A 20491-nucleotide genomic window follows, 5' to 3' on the forward strand; every position below is an offset into this window, starting at 1 on the left:
TCGGCAAATTTGTCAGGTGTGTCAGCACTAACGTGCTACCATCGATTTGATAAGGAGTACAGGAACAATACACAAAGCCAGGGTAAAAACTTCAATGGCGACTCTAACCAGGGGGTTAACAACAACTCTGGACAAGGTACATCTTATGCCTTCACAGCAACCCAAAATAACAATCCTTTTTTGGCCAATCCAGAAACAGTGATAGACCCGAATTGGTATGTGGATAGTGGTGCTTCAAATCATGTCACCGCCGACTACAATAGTATGGTTCAACCTACTGAATATGGAGGTATGGAAAGAGTTACAGTAGGTAATGGCGATAAATTAAAAATATCTCATGTTGGCAAATCCTGTTTAATTTCTGACGGTGGGTTGGTCATGCTTGAAAATGTGTTGTGCGTGCCTAACATAGCTAAAAATCTAGTTAGCGTGTCTAAACTCGCTAAAGACAATAACGTATACCTTGAATTTCATGCTGATTCTTGTCTTGTAAAGGATATACGTTCGGGCAAGGTGGTGCTGAAAGGGGCTCTTAAGGATGGACTTTACCGCCTCAATACTGTTGGAGTAGTCATTGGGAGTACTTCGACTCCAGTTGACTGTGGCTTGGAGTTGGCTGCTAATAAAACTATTTGTTCTGTGTCTCTTCCCAAATCATTCAGTAGTATAAATGTTGTGGTATCCAAGGACATTTGGCATCGTCGACTTGGACATTCGTATTCTCAAGTTTTTAGAAGTTTAATTAAACGTTGTAATCTGCCCTTGAAAGTTCATGATAATGTCAACTTTTGTGAAGCATGCAAATATGGTAAATCTCATGGTCTGCCTTTCCCTCTATCTAGTTCACAAGCTACTGCTCCATTCATGTTAGTGCATACTGATCTATGGGGACCTGCACCTGTTATGTCATCTGATGGGTATAGATACTATGTTCATTTTCTTGATGACTATAGCCGATTTGTATGGATTTATCCTTTGAAGTTAAAGAGTGACACACTTTCAGCATTTAATCATTTTACTACTATGATCAAGACTCAATTTGGCAGCCATATTAAAATGTTACAGTCTGACAATGGAGGAGAATATAAACGAGTCCATCAGTTATGCCATCAGTTGGGGATACAATCCAGATTTTCGTGCCCGTACACTTCTGCGCAAAATGGTCGAGCTGAGCGTAAACATCGCGATATTGTTAAGACCGGTCTCACTTTGCTTGCTCAAGCTTCCATGCCTCTAAGTTTTTGGTGGGAGGCCTTCCTGACATCAACCTTATTAATCAATGGTCTTCCTTCCCCTCTGCTTAATGGTAAGTCTCCAATGGAGTTATTGATACAACGAAGTCTTAACGTCTCCGAGTTGAGAATATTTGGGTGTGCATGCTATCCCTTTTTACGCCCTTACCATACTCATAAGTTTCAATTTCGAACTAACAAGTGTGTTTATCTTGGTCCAAGTCCAGCTCATAAGGGTCATAAATGTCTCAGCTCATCAGGAAGAGTCTTCATCTCACGACATGTTCAATTCAATGAAGGTGATTATCTATTTGCTTCTGGATTTGGCCTTCAACAATCCACTGTGTCTGACAATTCTTTATCTCATTCCACCGCTGCTCCAAACCTACACACGTGGTTCGGTAGCCTGCCTACTCTTGAACCTGCTACTCACCCACCATCCAACACCCCTCACCCATGCCCACCAAATTTGCCTATCACCCATAACTCTCAGCCTCCTAGATCCCAGGCCCTAACAACCTCTCCAACCTCACCTCCCCAATCACGACCTAATAATCTAGAATTCCTCATAAACAGTCCCCTAAGCCATGAACCTTTACCAATTGACACATCTCCTATTTCTAGCCCATCCCACCAGCTCCCTAGTACGATTTCAGCTGACTAACATGCGTTCTCCACCCCCTCCAATCCACCATCTTTCCCTCTATCTCCACTACCCACACCTGAAGCATCTGACCTAAATATACCAACCTCGTCCCCTTTACCTTCTCTCTCTATTCCTGTACCGGAAACTACCTCAGCGGTTGAAAGCTCTATCGCACCTCAGCCTCCCCCCACCATTTCAGTCTATCCACCCTATGATTACAAGAGGGAAAGCTGGAATATTCAAGCCCAAGGTGCTCCTATCCTCCACTCCCACTGATTGGTCGGTAACAGAACCCACAACTATTAAGGTTGCTCTTGCTACTCCCATCTGGAAATCAGCGATGGATTTGGAGTATAATGCTCTTATGCAAAATCAGACTTGGACCCTCGTCCCTCCTACTGGTTCAGTCAATGTAGTTGGGTGTAAATGGATTTTCCGCATCAAACGCAATTTTGATGGCTCGATTCAACGCCACAAGGCACGGTTGGTGGCCAAAGGCTTTCATCAAAGTCCCGGTATTGACTTTTTTGAAACCTTCAGTCCTGTGGTCAAAGCCTCCACTATCCGAGTTGTTCTGTCATTAGCTGTATCTCGAGGCTGGAAACTACGACAACTTGACTTCAACAATGCCTTTCTCAACGGCAAGTTAGATGAAGATGTCTATATGTCTCAACCTCCAGGATATGCCGATCCCAGATATCCGAATTATATCTGCAAACTACATAAAGCACTTTATGGCCTCAAACAAGCTCCTCGAGCTTGGAATGTCACTCTCAAATCTGCCTTGCTTTCTTGGGGCTTCACCAACAGTAGATCAGACACATCCTTGTTCATATATCACCGCGGTCCATCCATCATCCTCCTTCTGGTCTATGTCGATGATGTCATTGTCACTGGAAATAATGTTGCTCTCATAGACAGTCTTGTTGCCACACTAGATAAAACTTTTGCGTTGAAAGATCTTGGCTTGCTCAGTTATTTTCTTGGCCTCCAGGTCACTCATCTCCCTTCCGGAGTTCTTTTAACTCAGGCAAAATACATAGATGACGTGTTGCGTCGCCTGGATATGGAGGGCTTAAAGCCAACCCCCTCCCCCACTGTATTTGGGCAAACACTTGTCAATTTCTGATGGAGAGCCCATGAGTGATCCCTTTCTATACAGAAGCACTCTTGGTGCCCTTCAATATCTTACCAACACTCGGCCAGACATCGCGTATATTGTTAATCACCTAAGTCAATTTCTCAAACAGCCCACCAACATACATTGCCAAGCTGTGAAGCGGGTGTTACGCTACTTAAGTGGTACAAAACACATGGGCCTCCACATCCAACCAAGTGACACGGTCTCTCTCACAGCTTATTCTGATGCAGACTGGGCATCAAACATTGATGATCGCAAATCAATTGCTGCTTATTGTGTTTTCTTTGGAAACACTCTTGTCTCGTGGTCGTCGAAGAAACAAACGGCTGTTGCTCGCTCCAGTACTGAGTCCGAATATCGTGCTCTTGCTCATGCTTCCGCTGAAATTATTTGGCTGCGACAACTCCTTGGTGAACTTGGTGTCAACGTTAGTTCTCCGCCCATTATTTGGTGTGACAATATCAGTGCTGGTGCTCTAGCAACTAATCCAGTCTTCCACGCTCGGACCAAGCACATTGAAATAGATGTCCACTTTGTTCGGGATCACGTGTTACGCGGTGCTCTTGAAGTTCGTTATGTACCATCTGCTGATCAACTAGCCGATTGCCTGACTAAACCACTCACTCACTCTCAGTTCCACCTACTACGATCCAAACTTGGAGTGCTTGACCTACCCGCTCGTTTGCGGGGGGATGTTAACGTAACTTCAGCGAGGAAGTTGAAGCCATACACCACGTCATAGTCAAAACAAGAATATCTATTATTGTGCATTTTTGTTACAATATTTTTGTTAAAGTTTAGATTCTTTTTCTTCTAAACTTAGGATATACTTTTGTATAAATAGAGCCTTTGAGTGCCATCATAATACAGTGAAATATAAACATCATACCTTCTGTGTGAAACTTCCTCTTGTGAAATTCTAACTGTGTCTCTCGCTAAATTTGGATAAATTATATATGTTTATCTTTAGTAAACTTAGGATTATTAACATTGGTTGGTGAAGAAATAGTATTTGACACTTTGATAGGTAAAATTTTGATGGGTTTGTCATTATCTAATGGTGATAAGAGATGTGAATAATCAAATACAATTAGGGTTGAATTAGATTTATTAGATTGAGGATTATTGAGTTAGATAAGTTGAGATTAGGTTTAAATATGGTTCAATTTATTGCTTCCAAAAATGCTTATTCAAATAAATTGAGAGTGATTAATTCAAAATCTTATTAAATACGGCTCATAATTAAAGCCAAGCACATGAATTACTAATATCAACTAGTAATTAAGAGAAAATGAAATTTGAATTCAGAAACTTTATTTTAATATCACGTTAAATTACTAAATCAAAAACTTTAAAGTTTATAAATTAGAGGCATATAATTTAATGATCTCTTTAAATATGTGTTAGTCTATTTCTTAATGTTTGTGAAGATTGCCATAAAGATTGTGCATTAGAGTGCTCATGTTAATTACTTTTAATTTTGTCTTTCAAAAGAATAATGCAAACTCATTTGAGTTCTTTGTAACAAAATTTATGGCATTTATTTAATGATTTTCTTATATTCATTGTGGTCAACTCCAACTAATTTCTAACAAATATTATTATGAAGTTGTCGAACTATAGGGTTTGATTGACCTCCAAAAGTTTTGGCATGGTAACATTGTAATCAAATAACTTGAGTACTTGGTAAGATCAAAATATTGTCAACACAATTTCTTTTTTGGGACACTATGGCCCCGGTGATAGTCGCGACACTAGGAGCTAGGCTCTCAAAGGAGGCAGATATGTATATCTTGATAGTAGTCGATAGTATGGTATACGTACATGCCCGACAACCTACATTGGAGAAAGCTAATACATAAAAAAAACTAAACCACGGTTAAGGATCCCACATTGAAAAGAAAATTGACCTTACAAAAGTTTATAATAGACATGAGCTACTTCTCTCCCCGTCAATTGATTTTGAGATGGAATCCATGAATATTAATATGGTATCAGAGTCGACAAATAAATTTAAATGAGCACATTTAAATTTGACTAGAAATCATATGGGTTTGTTGTGGTTTAATCATATATTATGTGTCTTATCTTATCATGCATAGTCAAAATTACCTACCACATGTTATTGTGTATGGGGTTTGCCCAACTAAATAGACATTTGAACATTTTAATGGTCCTGATTAAGTATTGAATCTTTTAATGGCCTTATTTAATCGTATAGCCACCTACTTTAGAAATTAGTAATTTTTATGTGTTTTTCGATACCAAATGTTGTGGGATCGAGTGGTTGTCCAAAAAAACCCCCTCAAGAAATGGGTACATTTTTCTTAACCATGGAATATAATAGCTCATTATTATATGTTTTATTTTTTATAGTCTTAAGTTTTAGATTAAGTCATTTCTATCCAATGATATATTTCGTATCTCTCTTAATAACATTCAATTAGGGATCACAATGGGGTGGGACAGGGCCAGGGGGCCATGCCCATCCCCGCCCCCGTCCCCGAAATTTTGGGGGCGGGGACGCGGCGAGGAATCAGTCTCCGTTATAAAAATATTTTTTTAATTTTTTAATTTAATTTTTTAAATTAATTTTTGTTATTATTAGTTTAAAAAGTGAAAAAAAGTTGCTAAATGAGGTATTAGCTTGAATTTTTTTCTTATAAAGTATTTATAAAATTAATATATATTAATATTATTATATAAAAAACAGAAAAAGTAATACAAAATTAAACGGGGTTGGGGACGGGGACAGGGCAGGGGGACCGATCCTCGTCCTCGCCCTGTCCCCGCCAGGGAATCCGATTGGGATCCCCGGTTTGACCTCGTCTCCGGTCAAACCGGGAAATCCCCGATCCGATCGGATCCCACAGGTATTTTTGACATCCATACGCTCAACTTTACTGTCAAGACTCCTTATGTAATTACATGATCATATAAATCTTCCCATATATCTACACAAACTTTTACTCATGATTGCATCTTAGGGATCCTTAATTTTAATGCAATCCATGGCAATCAAAAACGCTGAATTAAGAAGAAATTATTTTTCTTTTTATAGAATGTGTTTGTCATAATATGTACAAATTTTTAAACTTTTCTTGGAAAATTTTCTTTTATAGGTCAATTATAAGCAGGGATCTCAATATAGAAGGCTATATTCAATTTTTTTCAAAGATAAATTAAACTAATTAATCATCCTATTGAATTAATTCCAGTGTTGGTAAAAATATATGTTTTTTCAGCTCTCTTTTCGTAGAAACCAAGATTTGTATTTTAGGAGTATGCATACACTCTTCGACCATCTTTAGAATGAAGATTTTTGTAGTAAAATAAATAATATTATTGTTTTTTAGCAAAATAATGCTCATGTTCTAACACAATCCTTTCATCAAAATAGTTGTGGTTGTCTCCTTTTGCCACATTATGAACAAACATTCTTTGACAAAATTAAGAGGACAACATAACCCATAATACTTTCCCTATTAATGATAGATGTAACTTCTTGATACGAAGATACAAATTAATTAGTAAAATACTTTATCTCATCAAAATTTGTTGAACATAATTCTTCCAAATGCTAGCCAATTGGGTATTTACTACAAAATATTCCTTAATATAACTTCTTGTTCTAATACCATATTGGTTGGAAATTTGAAGGTAAAAGAATTAAAAGTAAAAGAGAAAAAAAATATTAATTCTCAGGTTAAATTACAAGTTTAGTTCCTAAATTTTGAAGATTGTGCTAATTAATAGGTCCCTGAACACTTAAAATGTCTAATAAATCATTAAATTTTCAACGTTGTGTCCAATAGGTCTCTAAATTTTAAAAAATATATAATATTTAAGTTATTCAACTTTTAATTTTGTGTCCAATAGGTCTCTAAGCTTTAAAAGATGTTTTATAAGGTAATGATCTAAACAAAAATGGAAAATTTAGTTTCAAATACTGTGTGTGTATATATATATCAGTTTCAAACACCTATTAGGACGTTTTTTAAAATTCAAATGCCTATTAGACATTATCACGAGTCTTAAAATTTTTGGACTAAACTTAAAATTTAACCTAATTCTTTATAGATGGCACTATTTCAACAACTTTTGTCTCATCCTTTGATTCTCTAAGTTCCATTATTATATATGGAAGAAGAGACTATATAATAGTAGAACAATAGAGATGTCAAAAAAAAAATTCCTTAAATTGATACCTCAACTTCAAGAATCACTCAATAAGGAATATTTTTCTCATGGTACAATTTGGTCTTTAAAAAAACCCTAAAATAACCTCAATTTCAAGGGTAGTGATTTCCCATCACTCCCAAAACCTCAAAAGAGAAAATGCTTAAAATTTTGAGAATGTACTAATATTGGCACCCCCAATTGATTTGATTTTGGAATATTTTAGAATTAAACTCCACAAAACCCTAACAAAGTTGCTATCACTTATCATCATCAAAAATCACCCATATTCCCCATTATCTTCAATTAAATCAATACCATAATCATACTAAACTTTTGCCACCTAAAGATGTAAATAGTGGCAAGCGCGCTTGGGGTCTTTGAGTCGTACCATCTGTTGGGTTGCAAGGAGTACAAATAAAGTCTCACATTGGTTAGAGAAGGGATTGATTCATAGGTATATAGATAAGTCTTTTAAATGAAACTAAAAGCAAAGCTATATAAAACAGGCAATATCATACCATTGTGGAGATATACTCGGAGTACTTTGAGTACAGTTATCTTTAATGTCATCTAATTTAAGGTCTCAAATTTGAGTCCTGTGTTAGTCACAATATTACTCAGTCCAACCAACAAGCCTCAGTAATAGGGATATACTAGCATAAACCACACAACATCGATTTCAGGAGATCAAAAAAATAATAATAATAAATCACACTAAACTTCCAAATACTCTTTTTATTTTCACAAACATGATAGTTGAACATCAGAAACAAAGAGGAAACAAGGCAATGAACAGTGACTTTTCCTTTCTTTTGATATTGAGTTCTTCATCAAAACCTCACTAGGAGATCATCCAACATAACTCCGTATTTCTAACAAAATCATCATCATCATTCAAACACAAACACAAATACAAGCTTTCCTATTCATTTTCCCTCCACTTTCTCACTCATCCAACAAACAAGGCAAAGTTTTACCTAATAATATTTCATATATATAATAATCTTTCCATTTTAAATATTCAGGAGTACAAATTAGAAAGAGAACTTCAAAATCTAAACTTTGTTTCTATACCGACATCTTTTTAATCTAAGACAAATTAAGAAGCCACATGGGACACCAACCTCTAAGTATTGACTTCTTGGGTATGTATGGGTATGTGGACAATGTACCTACTCCCTTCCATTCCGTTATTACTCCCACAACCCACATAAATAGCAATTTCACCAACATCCCAATACAATAAAAATCAAATGACATAATAATAAATACACAAACACCTCAATAATTAATTTCAGTTCAGATCCATAATGTCGATTTAAAAAAAATTTAAAAAAAACATCTAGAATTTTGAAGCAAACCTCACAATGATGAGGGTTACAGCAGCCGGCACAGCTAGACAGTAGTCAAAAAACTCACGCAACAAAGACACGACGAAGCAAACCTGAAATGAGAAATTATAGCAAACATAAGCTTAATTGAACAATATTTTGACAAAAAAAAATCAATTGAATAACTATAGCATACTTGTCTATGGTTGAGAGGCGAAACCCAAATCGATCTGCGACAGAACGGTGAACTATGGCGAGCGCCACAGAGCAGCGACAATGGGCGACGGGAGTGGCGACGGAGAGACGAGATGAGAGGTAGAGAGAGGCGAAACCACACGCGTGACGAAGTGGCGACGATGAGCGTGGAGCAACGATGGGCGACGGAGCAATGACGACGAGACGCAAGGAGGCGAAAGGCAGAAAGAGGCAAATACGGCGAGGGTTCGAAAATGAGGAAGATGGGTGGTTGGGGTTTGTAAATCAGGGTTTTCAACGACATATCCACCTATGTGTCGCTAAAAAGAATTTTCAGCGAAATCGTCAAAGTTAATGCCGCATTGCTAAAAGTACTTTCAACGACACGGTCCACGTGGCGTCGCTGAAAGTCCAGTTTTAGCGACGCAGGTAATGCAGTTCTTCTTATACAAGAAAAGAGCCCTTTTGCAATGCAGTTTTAGCGACATGTTACAAAACACGTCGCTAAAATCTATTTTCAGCGACATCGTCAGTCGCCCGCGTCGCTAAATAATACTTTCAGCGACGCCACGTTGACCGTGTCACTAAAACAACTTTCAGCGACAGTCAAAGTTAACACCGCGTCGCTGAAAGTTCAGTTTTAGCGATGCGAGCAACTGACAGTGTCACTAAAAATAGGTTTTAGCGATGTGTTTGTAACATGTCGCTAAAACTGCGTCGCAAAAAGGCTCTTTTCTTGTAGCGTAAGAAGAACGGTATTATTAGTCCTTCCTTCTCCACTTTGTTCTCAAGAACATAGTCCGAAATTTTCCCGGGGGTGAAATTTTACGAAGTTAACTTTTTGTATATAGAAACTTTGGGAGGGGCAAATAAGTGAAAAACTAAGAAATCTTAGGTATTTGGCCAAGGGAAAATGCTCCCTCCTTGCTTCTTCGCTCTGTCCTTATTTGTCGTGACATCCAAACACGTATAATTTAACGGTAATTAAAAGTAATGATTTTTTTTTCTTTTGGAAGTGGGGTTTTTTTCCTTTCTTTTGTTGCAATTTGTGAAGGTGGCCACCCATGTGAACGTGGGCATGCAATTTTGGGAACAACATCGCAAGCAAAAGCTCCACTTAATTCTCCTCTTGTGCGCATGCTCTCTATTGCTCTTTAAACACATCAAATAGTTGAGTTCTTTTTTCTTTCTTTCTTGAGTGTGACTCTCCCCTTCCCTCTCTAATATAATTGCAAAAACTTCCTTTTCTTTTGTTTGTTTTTTTCAACAAATAGTTTTGAGTGGTTTTTGCTGTCCATTTCTAAAGAGAAAAAGACTTGGTTTTTATTCTTTTTTCTCATCTTTTTGTAGGCAAGATAAAGCACTTTGCTACACATAAAGGGCACAGCCCAACATCTCCATATTCCTTGTTTTTTTTCCAACCCACTTTAGAGGGTGAGGAGAGGAAATATGGTATTGAATGAAATGAAGAGTAAGTGTTTGGTGAAAATGGATTGATTAGTATGTATTCCCCCTTTTTTTTTTATTTGGATCTTTTTGTAAGGATTCCACGTTCAAAGATAAGCGGTCTAACAAAAATTTATAATAGACATGGACTATTTATTTCATTCCAATTGGTTTTGAAATAGAACCCTATGAATATTTGATATGGTATTAAAGTCCAAAATGTTCAAACGAGCATCCGATCAAAAAGTAGGATCTAGTCAAGATCGATGTTTCAAAAGAACTACGATTTTGAGGGGTATGTTAAAGATTCCACATTAAAAAGATACAGGACTTAAGAAAGGTTTATATATATACCTGGAATACTTTTCTCATTGTCATTTTGAGATGGAACTCCATGAATATTGATACTATTTACTTTTTTTTCACCTTGATAGTGAAAGCATCGTCAATCAATCCATTTCAAAATTGTAATTTGATTTGTGAAACGATTCAAGTATAGTTATATATACTCATAAAATTTTTTTAGTCCTTTTTAAATATCTTTTAACACTTTATATAAGGAGAGATACAAAGTTAAATTAGTAACTTAGCTTAAAAGTTTAAGGTAACTCCGCATAGGTATATTTAGTTTCCTTAATATATCAAACAAAAATTCCTTCTTCACAAGGGAAATATTGTACGAAAATTTTAGGTTGATATCATTGATAGGAAGACATCTTAATTAGTCCGTGCTCATGAATTTTGTAGTATTATTCTCAAATTGCACAGACTCGCCTCTAGGTCGTTTCGAGTTTCCTCGATTTACTTCGACCCAACTCTCTCAATAAAAGCTTTTTCATTACTCAACATAGACGAAGCAACAAATAATTGCTCACTTTTTTTTCGAATAAAAGAAGATTGTATTAAAGATATCAACCACGTATGTTGGGTGTGTTGCGCTAAACTCATAGTTTGTAATTATGTAAAAACAGATTTATATTCAATAAAGTTATGTTTTCATATTCAATCAAATTGTTGTTGAATTCATTGTCCAAATCCAATAAACTAAACATCCAAGGTTATTTTCATGTAACCGGGACAGTATATATATATGCTGGATATATATTTGATGTACCATCGATATACATGTATGTCCCGGGAATAATCTAAAGGGTCTATAGTATATGGATAAGGATGGAAACCTTATCCTGGAAATACTATGAATACTGTCCACTTTGTAAATGTTACAAACGATCCGATTCAGGTCGTTTGTGTGGAGACATGCAAGTGGGAGTATCCTTTACAATGAGTTTGTATAAGACCAGACCACGAAATAGTCAATCTTTAGATGTAACGTCATTAACTAATATATTACTATTTCATAGGATGACCAAGCAACTCATTCTGATCAATCCTGAGTGAGTTATGGACTCTTGCCCGTGAGGGCTTGTCCTTTGATCAGCATAGGTGAGAGTGGCCGAGTCGCCGACTCAACATTCCTACCATTTTGGGGACGAGATTGAGTGGAGAACTGGGAACTTAACTACACAAGACGAAATTCACTCCTTTTCGACTTTAGGGAAGTAGATGAGTGTTCTCATAAGTGCTGACTCTGGGACTTGAATAAGGGGCCTCACCCTCTCACTAACCCAAGAGGGACTTCCTGTTATTGGTTGAACCATAACTGGGTTGTTCATTGAATGAGTAGTGGTATTTAAGGAGCAAGATGTAATTCAGGGGTAAAATGATAATTTGACCCAGCTAGAATTACGAACACTCGTGAAGGATTGACTTGCCGTTAATGGTCGTATATCCGTTGATACGAAAAAATTCTACAGTGAGAAGAGTGCAGCTGCGAGTCTTTAGTGGAGTGACTTGTAGTTAACAAATGTTGATTAACTCGGTTAATGAGTTTGACCAATTAATCTCATATCGTTGAAGTTTCTGATCTGTAGGTCCATTAGGTCCCCTTGCTAGCTCACAATGAGTAAAATGATAATCAAGTTTCTTGGAAGAATTTGAAAATTTTAAATCGCTCAAGGGATTATATACATACATATATTTTCATACATTATATATATGGTTAATTTTAGATTAAAACTATATATTATAAGAGAAATTATTTGAGTGAGATTAAAATTAATATGAATAGGATTCATATTAAAACTATAGGTTAAAAAGGTTAAAAATAATCATTACAACTATATGTTATACAAGAGAAATGCTTTAAAATATTATTCTATTTTTATAATAAATAATTCACTGTTAATTATTTATTTAATTAATATATATAATTAATTATTAATAAGATTAATTAATTAATAATAATATTAAATTAAACACTCCCTCCTCGATTTGCAAGGAGTGGGGAGTCTATAGTTCCCACGTCATTGATCAATCAAATATGTAGGGATGGCTATTTATAAATTAATAATTTAATTGAAAATTAAAATAAGGTCCCTGCATATCCTTCCTCTGCATGGATTCTGGTGAAAGCGCTAGAAAGAGGAAAGAAAGGATTGTCCACCATCAAGTATCAAGTTGCTGGGGGGACTTCTTTCTGTAAGATCCGGGTAGATAAGTAGCTCGACTCGAAGAGGAGAGGGAGGGTGAACATACTTTTTTTTGAAAGCATTGAGTTGGGCAAAAAGAGGGGGGGAAAGAGTTTTAAATGAATTTGGTGTACATGCTAGCAGTAGAGATTGAAAAAGTGTCTAGAAAATTTAGCGACGAATTTTCGTTGAATCAGGAGAGGGTGCAGGAAATAGAAAATGAAACTCGTACTCATAGAAAAAGGATGAAAGGTTTGAAGAATGTCTCTCTGTTTTTCTATGTATGTGTGTGTGTATATATATATGTTTTTCTAGTACAACATGTGGGGAGGAGTTTCGAACTCACAACCTCATGGTTGGAAGTAGGTGTCAATTACCACTGAGCTATGCTCACTTTGGAATGATCGCTCACTTATTGTTAGCGAAAGATACGTTCTTTTGTATCAACTATTTTACTTAACTAAGGTGAAATAAGTTTACATTAATTGTGTAATTGAGTGAGAAGTATTTTTATGGGTTATGTTGAGAATTAAATTTACGAAACCCATCAGCTTAAACCTTTGGGTTAGGTGGTGGTTTATTCATCTTTGAGATGGTATTAGAGCGGGAGGTATGAAGTTTTATGCAACATATTCTATTATTTATTTACTCTCCTACTATTTTAGGGGATTTTTGTTTTTGTTTGTTTTTTTTTACCGATTCAACTATTGTAGGGTGGAGATCAAACCATTATCCAATACTATGTTCAAATTAATTTAGGAGATTTTTGTATTTCAATACCTAACACTTTGAAAGTCACATTTACTTCTCACTAAACTCTTTACATTTACACCTTCATCTTCGTCGTTAAAATTGTACTTCTTTTATAATTATGATATTTCCATCATTTCTCTCCCTTAGAGTGCCTTCAATGAAATGGTGTTCTTATTAATTTTAATAAAAGAAAGTTAAACAAAAAAAAATTGTAGTTTTCTTCTAATATTTTCCTCCTATTTTTTTAAAATAAAAGATTATATATATGAAATAGTATCTAGAATTTTTCTCTCTATAAAATTCGACTTACCTCTCATTCTATGAGAATAGTGATGTTAAATAATCATGGTAATAGTGATTTCAGTTTTTTTAGTACAATAAGTGGAGTGAGGGATCGAACTCACAAGTTTTTGATTGGAGATATATGTCAATTACCGTTAAGTTATGCTCGCTTTAATAGTGATCTTTGACTGGACAAAACAAATTGGCACGTGCAACAATACTATTTCTTGAAGCTATGTATTAAATCTCTTTTATAAACTATGGCGTTAAACTAATTAATAGACGTACCAAGACTAAATTTGTAAATTGCCAAAAAAAAAATGTTCACCATGTTTGAACTCCAACATCCATCTCACATTCATAAAACAATATAAATCTTTTTTAGATTTATAGATAATAAAAAATTATAAAAAAAAATCAGTCAAACCCACGGAAAGCTAGAGAAGACGGTGGGTTTTCTTTTTTTTTTTCTTCGCCAAACTTTTACAATGAAATGCTAACATTACCCGCTCGTCATTTATCCCGGAGAGCTTGGAAGAAGAATCCACCTCTCTTTCACCCTCCATATGTCACAGTCTCAAATCCCCCGCCCCAAACCCTCCATTAACAAAAATAACCCACCTCAACGCCCTGTAACTTTAACACGCAGACCCCTTCTCACCGGCGGGTTATTTTCATTCTGTCCCCGTTACTATAACCGAACCAAGCTCTTGCTTCGCACTCATAATATTAATATATAAAAGAAAAATCATTATAGAGCTAGAGAGAGAGAAAGAAAAGAGAGAGAGAGTTCATGGAGAAGAAGAAGATGGGGTTTGAAGAGACGGAGCTCCGGCTAGGTCTGCCGGGAAACAATAACAACACCGGCGGTGGCAGCGAGTCGGGCGAGGCAGCGGTGGCAGCGGCTCGTAAACGAGGCTTTGCTGAAACCGAGACGGTTTCCAAAGTTGATCTCAAGCTTAACCTTTCCTCAAAGGAAGCTGCTCCAGTGGTGGCGGACGATGTTGTCGTTGATCCCGACTCTGGGAAGAAAGAGAAATCCCACCTCGCCGGGGATCCGGCCAAGCCTCCGGCTAAGTATATATAACTTCCACCGCCTTTTAAAAAATTATTCAATGCTCAAATTATATTTTTTAATTTCTCTCTCGTACATGCAACCATGTAAAACTGTGCGTAGGGCGCAGGTGGTGGGATGGCCACCCGTCCGATCATTCCGAAAGAACAACATGTTGGCTTTTGTGAAGGTGAGCATGGACGGGGCACCATATCTGCGTAAAGTGGACTTGAAGATGTACAAGAGCTACAAACAGCTCTCCGATGCTCTCGCTGCCATGTTTGGCTCCTTCACCACCATTGGTAAGTTGCACACTCCCTCACTCTTTTAAACTCACCGAGAATTCTTCTTTTTTTTCAGTCAGACGTTGTTTTGAGTTTGTTGAGTTCTGATATCATATCAAATTTCAGCTCATACATCTTATAAGACAAACTAAGGAATCGTTTCTTCGCTAATTACATAAATGGCAACTTCTTGACGAAACCCGGGTTTTGTTTTTGTTTTTGGAGGTAACTGTGGGGCTCAAGAAATGACGAAGGATTTGATGAACGAGAGTAAGTTGATGGATGTTCTGAGTGGCTCTGATTATGTTCCAACCTATGAAGACAAAGATGGTGATTGGATGCTGGTCGGAGATGTTCCTTGGGAGTGAGTTTTTTTTTTTTTTCTTTCCTTTTTTTGAGCCATTGATTTTAATTTTTATGTACCAAAATTCATTTCATCAAACATAATCAATAATTTCTTGAATAATTTGAAAAATATTTTTGATTCATTTTGTTTATGGAAATATTATAGGATGTTTGTTCAATCCTGCAAGCGTCTGCGCATCATGAAGGGGAAGGAGGCCATAGGACTTGGTAAGTTTTTCCATTTCTAAAAATTCTTTTAAAAATTATAATATAAATTTTCTTTAACCCTAAATCAATAATTTTTGGGGAATTTTTTTTCCCCTTAAAATACAAATTTTTTTATTGTATTTTGTAATTTTAGAAAATGGGTTTGTGAGTGAGGTTTATAGATATTATAGGTAGTTACAAATACTTGTTTCAATTATTTTTAAAAGTTTTGTACAAGAATATAGAAATGTATTAAATTACTACCACTATACTTATAATGTTTAGATTTGTAGTCTTTCTAGTTTTTCATTCTTGGTTATTCCCATTCACTTGTGAGCAAGAATATATTAATTAAAAGCTTAAGATCTTCCCTTTCGTCTTAATTAAAAAATCATGTTAATTAAGAAAAACTATCTGAGAATACATGTGAGCCTTATTAGATCTGACTAATTGTTCATCCTACCTCTTCTAGGTCATTGTTGACAACCCATCTTTATTTTCAATAGAGTTTAGTGGCAATGTTAATGTTTGATAATGACAGAGATATTTCTAGAGATTCAACGACTAAATTATAAGAACTACATTTAAATATTATAATTATAAAGATAAAATTGAAATGATGTAGAACATGTAATTAAGACTAAAATGAGATTTTAACTATTAGGTAAACTCATTTGAAAGGAATCTACTAATAAAAATTGAGTTCTTATGCAAAACATGTTTCCGCTTAACTGGCATTCGAAATGATGCATTAGGCTTTTTTCTTTCTCACAACTCTCGTCGCTAAACCGACCTTTAATTTTTCTCTCTTCGAACCAGCACCAAGGGCCATGGAGAAATGCAAGAATAGAAGCTAAAGCAAGAAAATCAAAGCCAGCATCAAACCTGTAGCTTCTATCGATCCAATCTCAAGTCTCGACTCGCCTCGATTATTGAAACACCGATGATCTAGAACAAGTCATAGATTCAAATATAGGATTTGAGGAAGAATTCAGGTGGGTTGTTTGGATGTTTCATGTATCATTAAGTTGTAATATTATTCTATACCAAGATGTGAAACCCTTCTAAGTAGTAGTTTTTATATATTTGTCTCATACATACTTTATTGTTTAAGTTCCAAGACTTGGGCTTGAGATTTGTCTAACAAAACCTTTTGTTTTAAGTATTGCTTGGATTTGAGTTTAAATAATAAACTCCATATATGTTTGCTTGTAGTTATATCATATGATTCATTTTATTCATTACTTTATTGATGATATAATTTCTCAATGATTGGATTCTTGAAATTTCTTCACAAATATTATATATTATATAATTTTAATGGCTCATACAAAACATAGAGGGGAGGCCAATAATTAAATGGGAAATGTTGAGTATAGGGAACAAGATCATGTGGATGTTGAGGAAGGGCATTTATGTGAATGACCCATTTATGTTTATGTTATATAGTGAAAGATGTCTCTATTTTGATGCTAATAATGCAATGGCCTAAGCTTTTAATGAATTAAAGACCAAACACTTCAAACTTTGGTATTAATCATCCCTTTTTTATGTCTCTATTTGGTCTCTCACCCACATGTGGATGTTGACCATGTGTTCGTCGAGTAATTATGCATCGCGTGTGCCCGTTTTCTGGGTGTCCTTCCATGTGATATTTTTTTCACTTTTGCTTTAGTTTTTATCGAAATGAATAAGGGGTTCTCTTTTTCAAATTTTCGTTGTTCGATTTTTGAGAAAATAAATTCACATTTTCACATCTTTATGTACGTGTTTTTTTTGTTTCTTTTTCCAATCAAGTTTGTGATGTGTTAAAGTTCTTAGATTCCATATGATATTAAAATGTATGTTATTAATTGAGTTGTGGAAATATCGTAGGATTTAATTTTGATGAAATAGTCATTATTTAGAAAATGGAAAAAAAAAGAAAAAAAAAATCTTCCTAGTTTATATATATGATCAGTAATAATTTACTCAACTTGAGAATGACTTGTTATTGACAATGGTCGACTCATTACTACTATAAAATTTGATCTCTACAGATAGAGCATAACTTTTTTGTTTAGTTGACGTCTGTGAAAAAGAAAAATATTAATAAAAGTTTAATTTTCACCTTTTTTTTTTAATACGTATATTGACAGCTATATAAAACATCAACAAATGTCTATATTAAAGTCGACAGTTTATCACATGATAAACCGTCAATTTTTATAAACTTTTGTTGACGTCAATTCCGACCCTCATATATAAAAATATCATAATTTTCCAACTCACATAGCTTTCTTTATTAAATATTTATTGACAACGAAAACTTGTGCACAAAAGAAATCGGAGATGGAATTGAAAAATGACACGCATTATATATCCTAAAGTATATGTTTAGTCAAAATTTTAACGTATTCAAATGTAACTATATATTATTTGTAACATTACAAATTAATCCTTCAAGCCAAACCGAGCATAGCTCAAATGATTAAAGTATCTATCTCTGACCAAGAAGTCATGAGTTCGAACCCTCGTCCCCACATGTTATTAAAAAAAAAAAAAAAAAAAGTGTATAGAACATGATATGTGATATAAGAAAGTCCATCGATAATTCGATCAAAGCTGGACAAGACATCTATTACTGTTCTAAAATTTTGATTATTCCATCTTCTACTTTTACCATGGTTGAACTTAAAAAGAAAAGAAATGGTTAACCAAATATCAATTAGTTAGATATTATTTGCTGTCTACCTTTCATTTATTTTTAGCTTTATATGCATGCACTGTTCGGCTTTAACTTTGGGCCTTGTTTGGGCTCAGTCATTACATTTTCAACCATTTATATTTAATTGTTATCTCTTTTTTGTTTTTTTTAATTTTCTCGGTACTTAAAAGACAATTACCAGTTATCACTAAACTAATTGGCTCCTTAATCTTATTTAGATTAGTTGTATAGTCAATAAAAAAATATAGAATACATAGATAATATGTTTTAAAATGGGGAGATTTTATGAATGTTTGCCTCAGTAAATTATTGGATTTTTTAATATTATTATTCTTTTAATTTATTTTAAAAATATTCTCAAATACAGACTTATTTCAAAGAAAATGCTTCATAATTAAATTCCTCTGCCTCTAAGCTGTCTCTTCGAGAGATCACCTAGTCCACTCCAACATAAATAACCTACATACGTGACACTGTATCCACATGAAATCACATTACTTCAAAAAAAATTTAAAAAAATAACGGTAAATTGTCTCTTAAGGAGACGACGTATACCAACTTTTAATAATTACTATTAAAATACACATGCGTTGCACGTATAATTGTGTAGTTTTAATTTATAGTAAATATTGCACATACATATGTCCGTGTTGTTAATTTTGAGAGTACTGATTTGAAAAATTGTACGAATAATTCAAATCTATAGTTATAATTGTGTACTTATAGTTTTAAGTACTGATTTGCACAATTCAGTTTTAATTTATGGTATCGATTTTTAAGATCTAACTTAATTTTCTTCCATATCTAAGAAGTCAAATCTAAAAAAAAAAAATAATAATAATAATATGTTAAAATTAAGTTAAAATTAGTGACTCACATTAATACAATATGCGGTAATCAAGGAATACATATTTTTGTTAATTTTCATATCACACATATTCAGTGTTGTTCATATCAAAAAATCAAAATCCAAAGTATTAAGAAAATTTATAAAACAAAATTGTGTCCTCATCCCAATCATTTCAAAATATATATATATATATATATATATATATATATATATATATATATATAAAAGTGAAACCTCATTCATTATATTAATAAGTAGATAGTAAAAAATAATATTTCAATATAAAGGAAAAAGTATTTATTATTTTAAGTTTATTTATTTTTAATTAAAATAAGTATATAAAATGGATCAAAAAAGATTGTAACCATTTTAAAATATTTACCATCAAGAGAATTTATTTATTGCTTTAAATAGTATCTTAGGATGACTAATTGATTATTTGTCAAAAATAAATGTTTAAACCTATAATTAATATTGTTACCCTATCTAATAGGCTAAATTTTCAAAACATTAATGGCTAATATTATTAAAATATGGGGTAAATTAGATTAAAATGAGTGATTCACATTAATAAAATATGCGGTAATTAATGAATACATATTTTTCGTTAATTTCCATATCACACATTTTACCTTTGTGTCTATAAAAATCAAATCCAAATTAAAGTACTTAAAAAACTTGTGTCGCCATCCCAAATTCTCATTTTTCGGGTTATATTAATTAAGTACAAAGTAAAATAGAAAATTTTAACATAATAGAAAAAATATTTATTATTTTAAGTTTATTTATTTTAAATTAAATTACGTATATAAAAGGACCACAATCAATTGTAATCATTTTTAAATATTTACCTTTAAGGGAACTAATTTATTACTTTAAATAGTTATTCTATGATGACTAATTTATTATTTTTTAAAAAATGAATTTTTAAACCTATAATTAATATTGTTACCATATGTAATAGGTCAAATTTTCAAAACGACTAAAGTTATTAAAATATGAGATATTTTTCTTGTAAAAAAAATATGGGATATCATTATTAAAATATGGGATAATTTTTTTGAACCTACACTTAATTTTGTTTCCATATCTAAGAAGTTAAATATCTCAAATAATAATAAGAATAGTAATAAATTTAAATTAAATTAAAACTAATGACTCGCATTATTAAAATATGTCATAATTAAGGAATACCTATTTTGTTAATTTCCATAACACACGTATTTTACCTATAAACTCTAACCTACAACATTCCAATTTTTTTATGAGAGGGTGCACCATGTGAATATAAAGAAAGACAATGAT

General features: G+C 33.9%; 1 protein-coding gene across 1 annotated transcript; it reads left to right on the forward strand.

The window, feature by feature from the left end:
- Nucleotides 1-14365: 14365 nt before the first annotated feature.
- Nucleotides 14366-16847, forward strand: LOC111022844 (auxin-induced protein AUX28). Its single transcript, XM_022300121.2, has 5 exons — nt 14366-14816; nt 14917-15095; nt 15303-15441; nt 15589-15650; nt 16449-16847. The coding sequence occupies exons 1-5, from the start codon at nt 14533-14535 to the stop codon at nt 16484-16486; spliced, it is 702 nt and encodes a 233-aa protein (XP_022155813.1). The 5' UTR covers nt 14366-14532; the 3' UTR covers nt 16487-16847.
- The last annotated feature ends 3644 nt before the right edge of the window (nt 16848-20491 follow it).

Source organism: Momordica charantia (genome assembly GCF_013281855.1).
Source record: "Momordica charantia cultivar OHB3-1 chromosome 9 unlocalized genomic scaffold, Mcharantia_2.0 BLBB01000009.1, whole genome shotgun sequence".
Taxonomy (NCBI): Eukaryota; Viridiplantae; Streptophyta; class Magnoliopsida; order Cucurbitales; family Cucurbitaceae; genus Momordica; species Momordica charantia.

Excerpts from the sequence above, each read along its gene's own strand:
- LOC111022844 (XM_022300121.2), top strand. The coding sequence starts at position 14,533 with ATGGAGAAGAAGAAGATGGGGTTTGAAGAGACGGAGCTCCGGCTAGGT. Across the intron at positions 15,096-15,302 it reads TGGCTCCTTCACCACCATTG|GTAACTGTGGGGCTCAAGAA; the intron begins GTAAGTTGCACA and ends TTGTTTTTGGAG. Across the intron at positions 15,651-16,448 it reads GAAGGAGGCCATAGGACTTG|CACCAAGGGCCATGGAGAAA; the intron begins GTAAGTTTTTCC and ends TCTTCGAACCAG.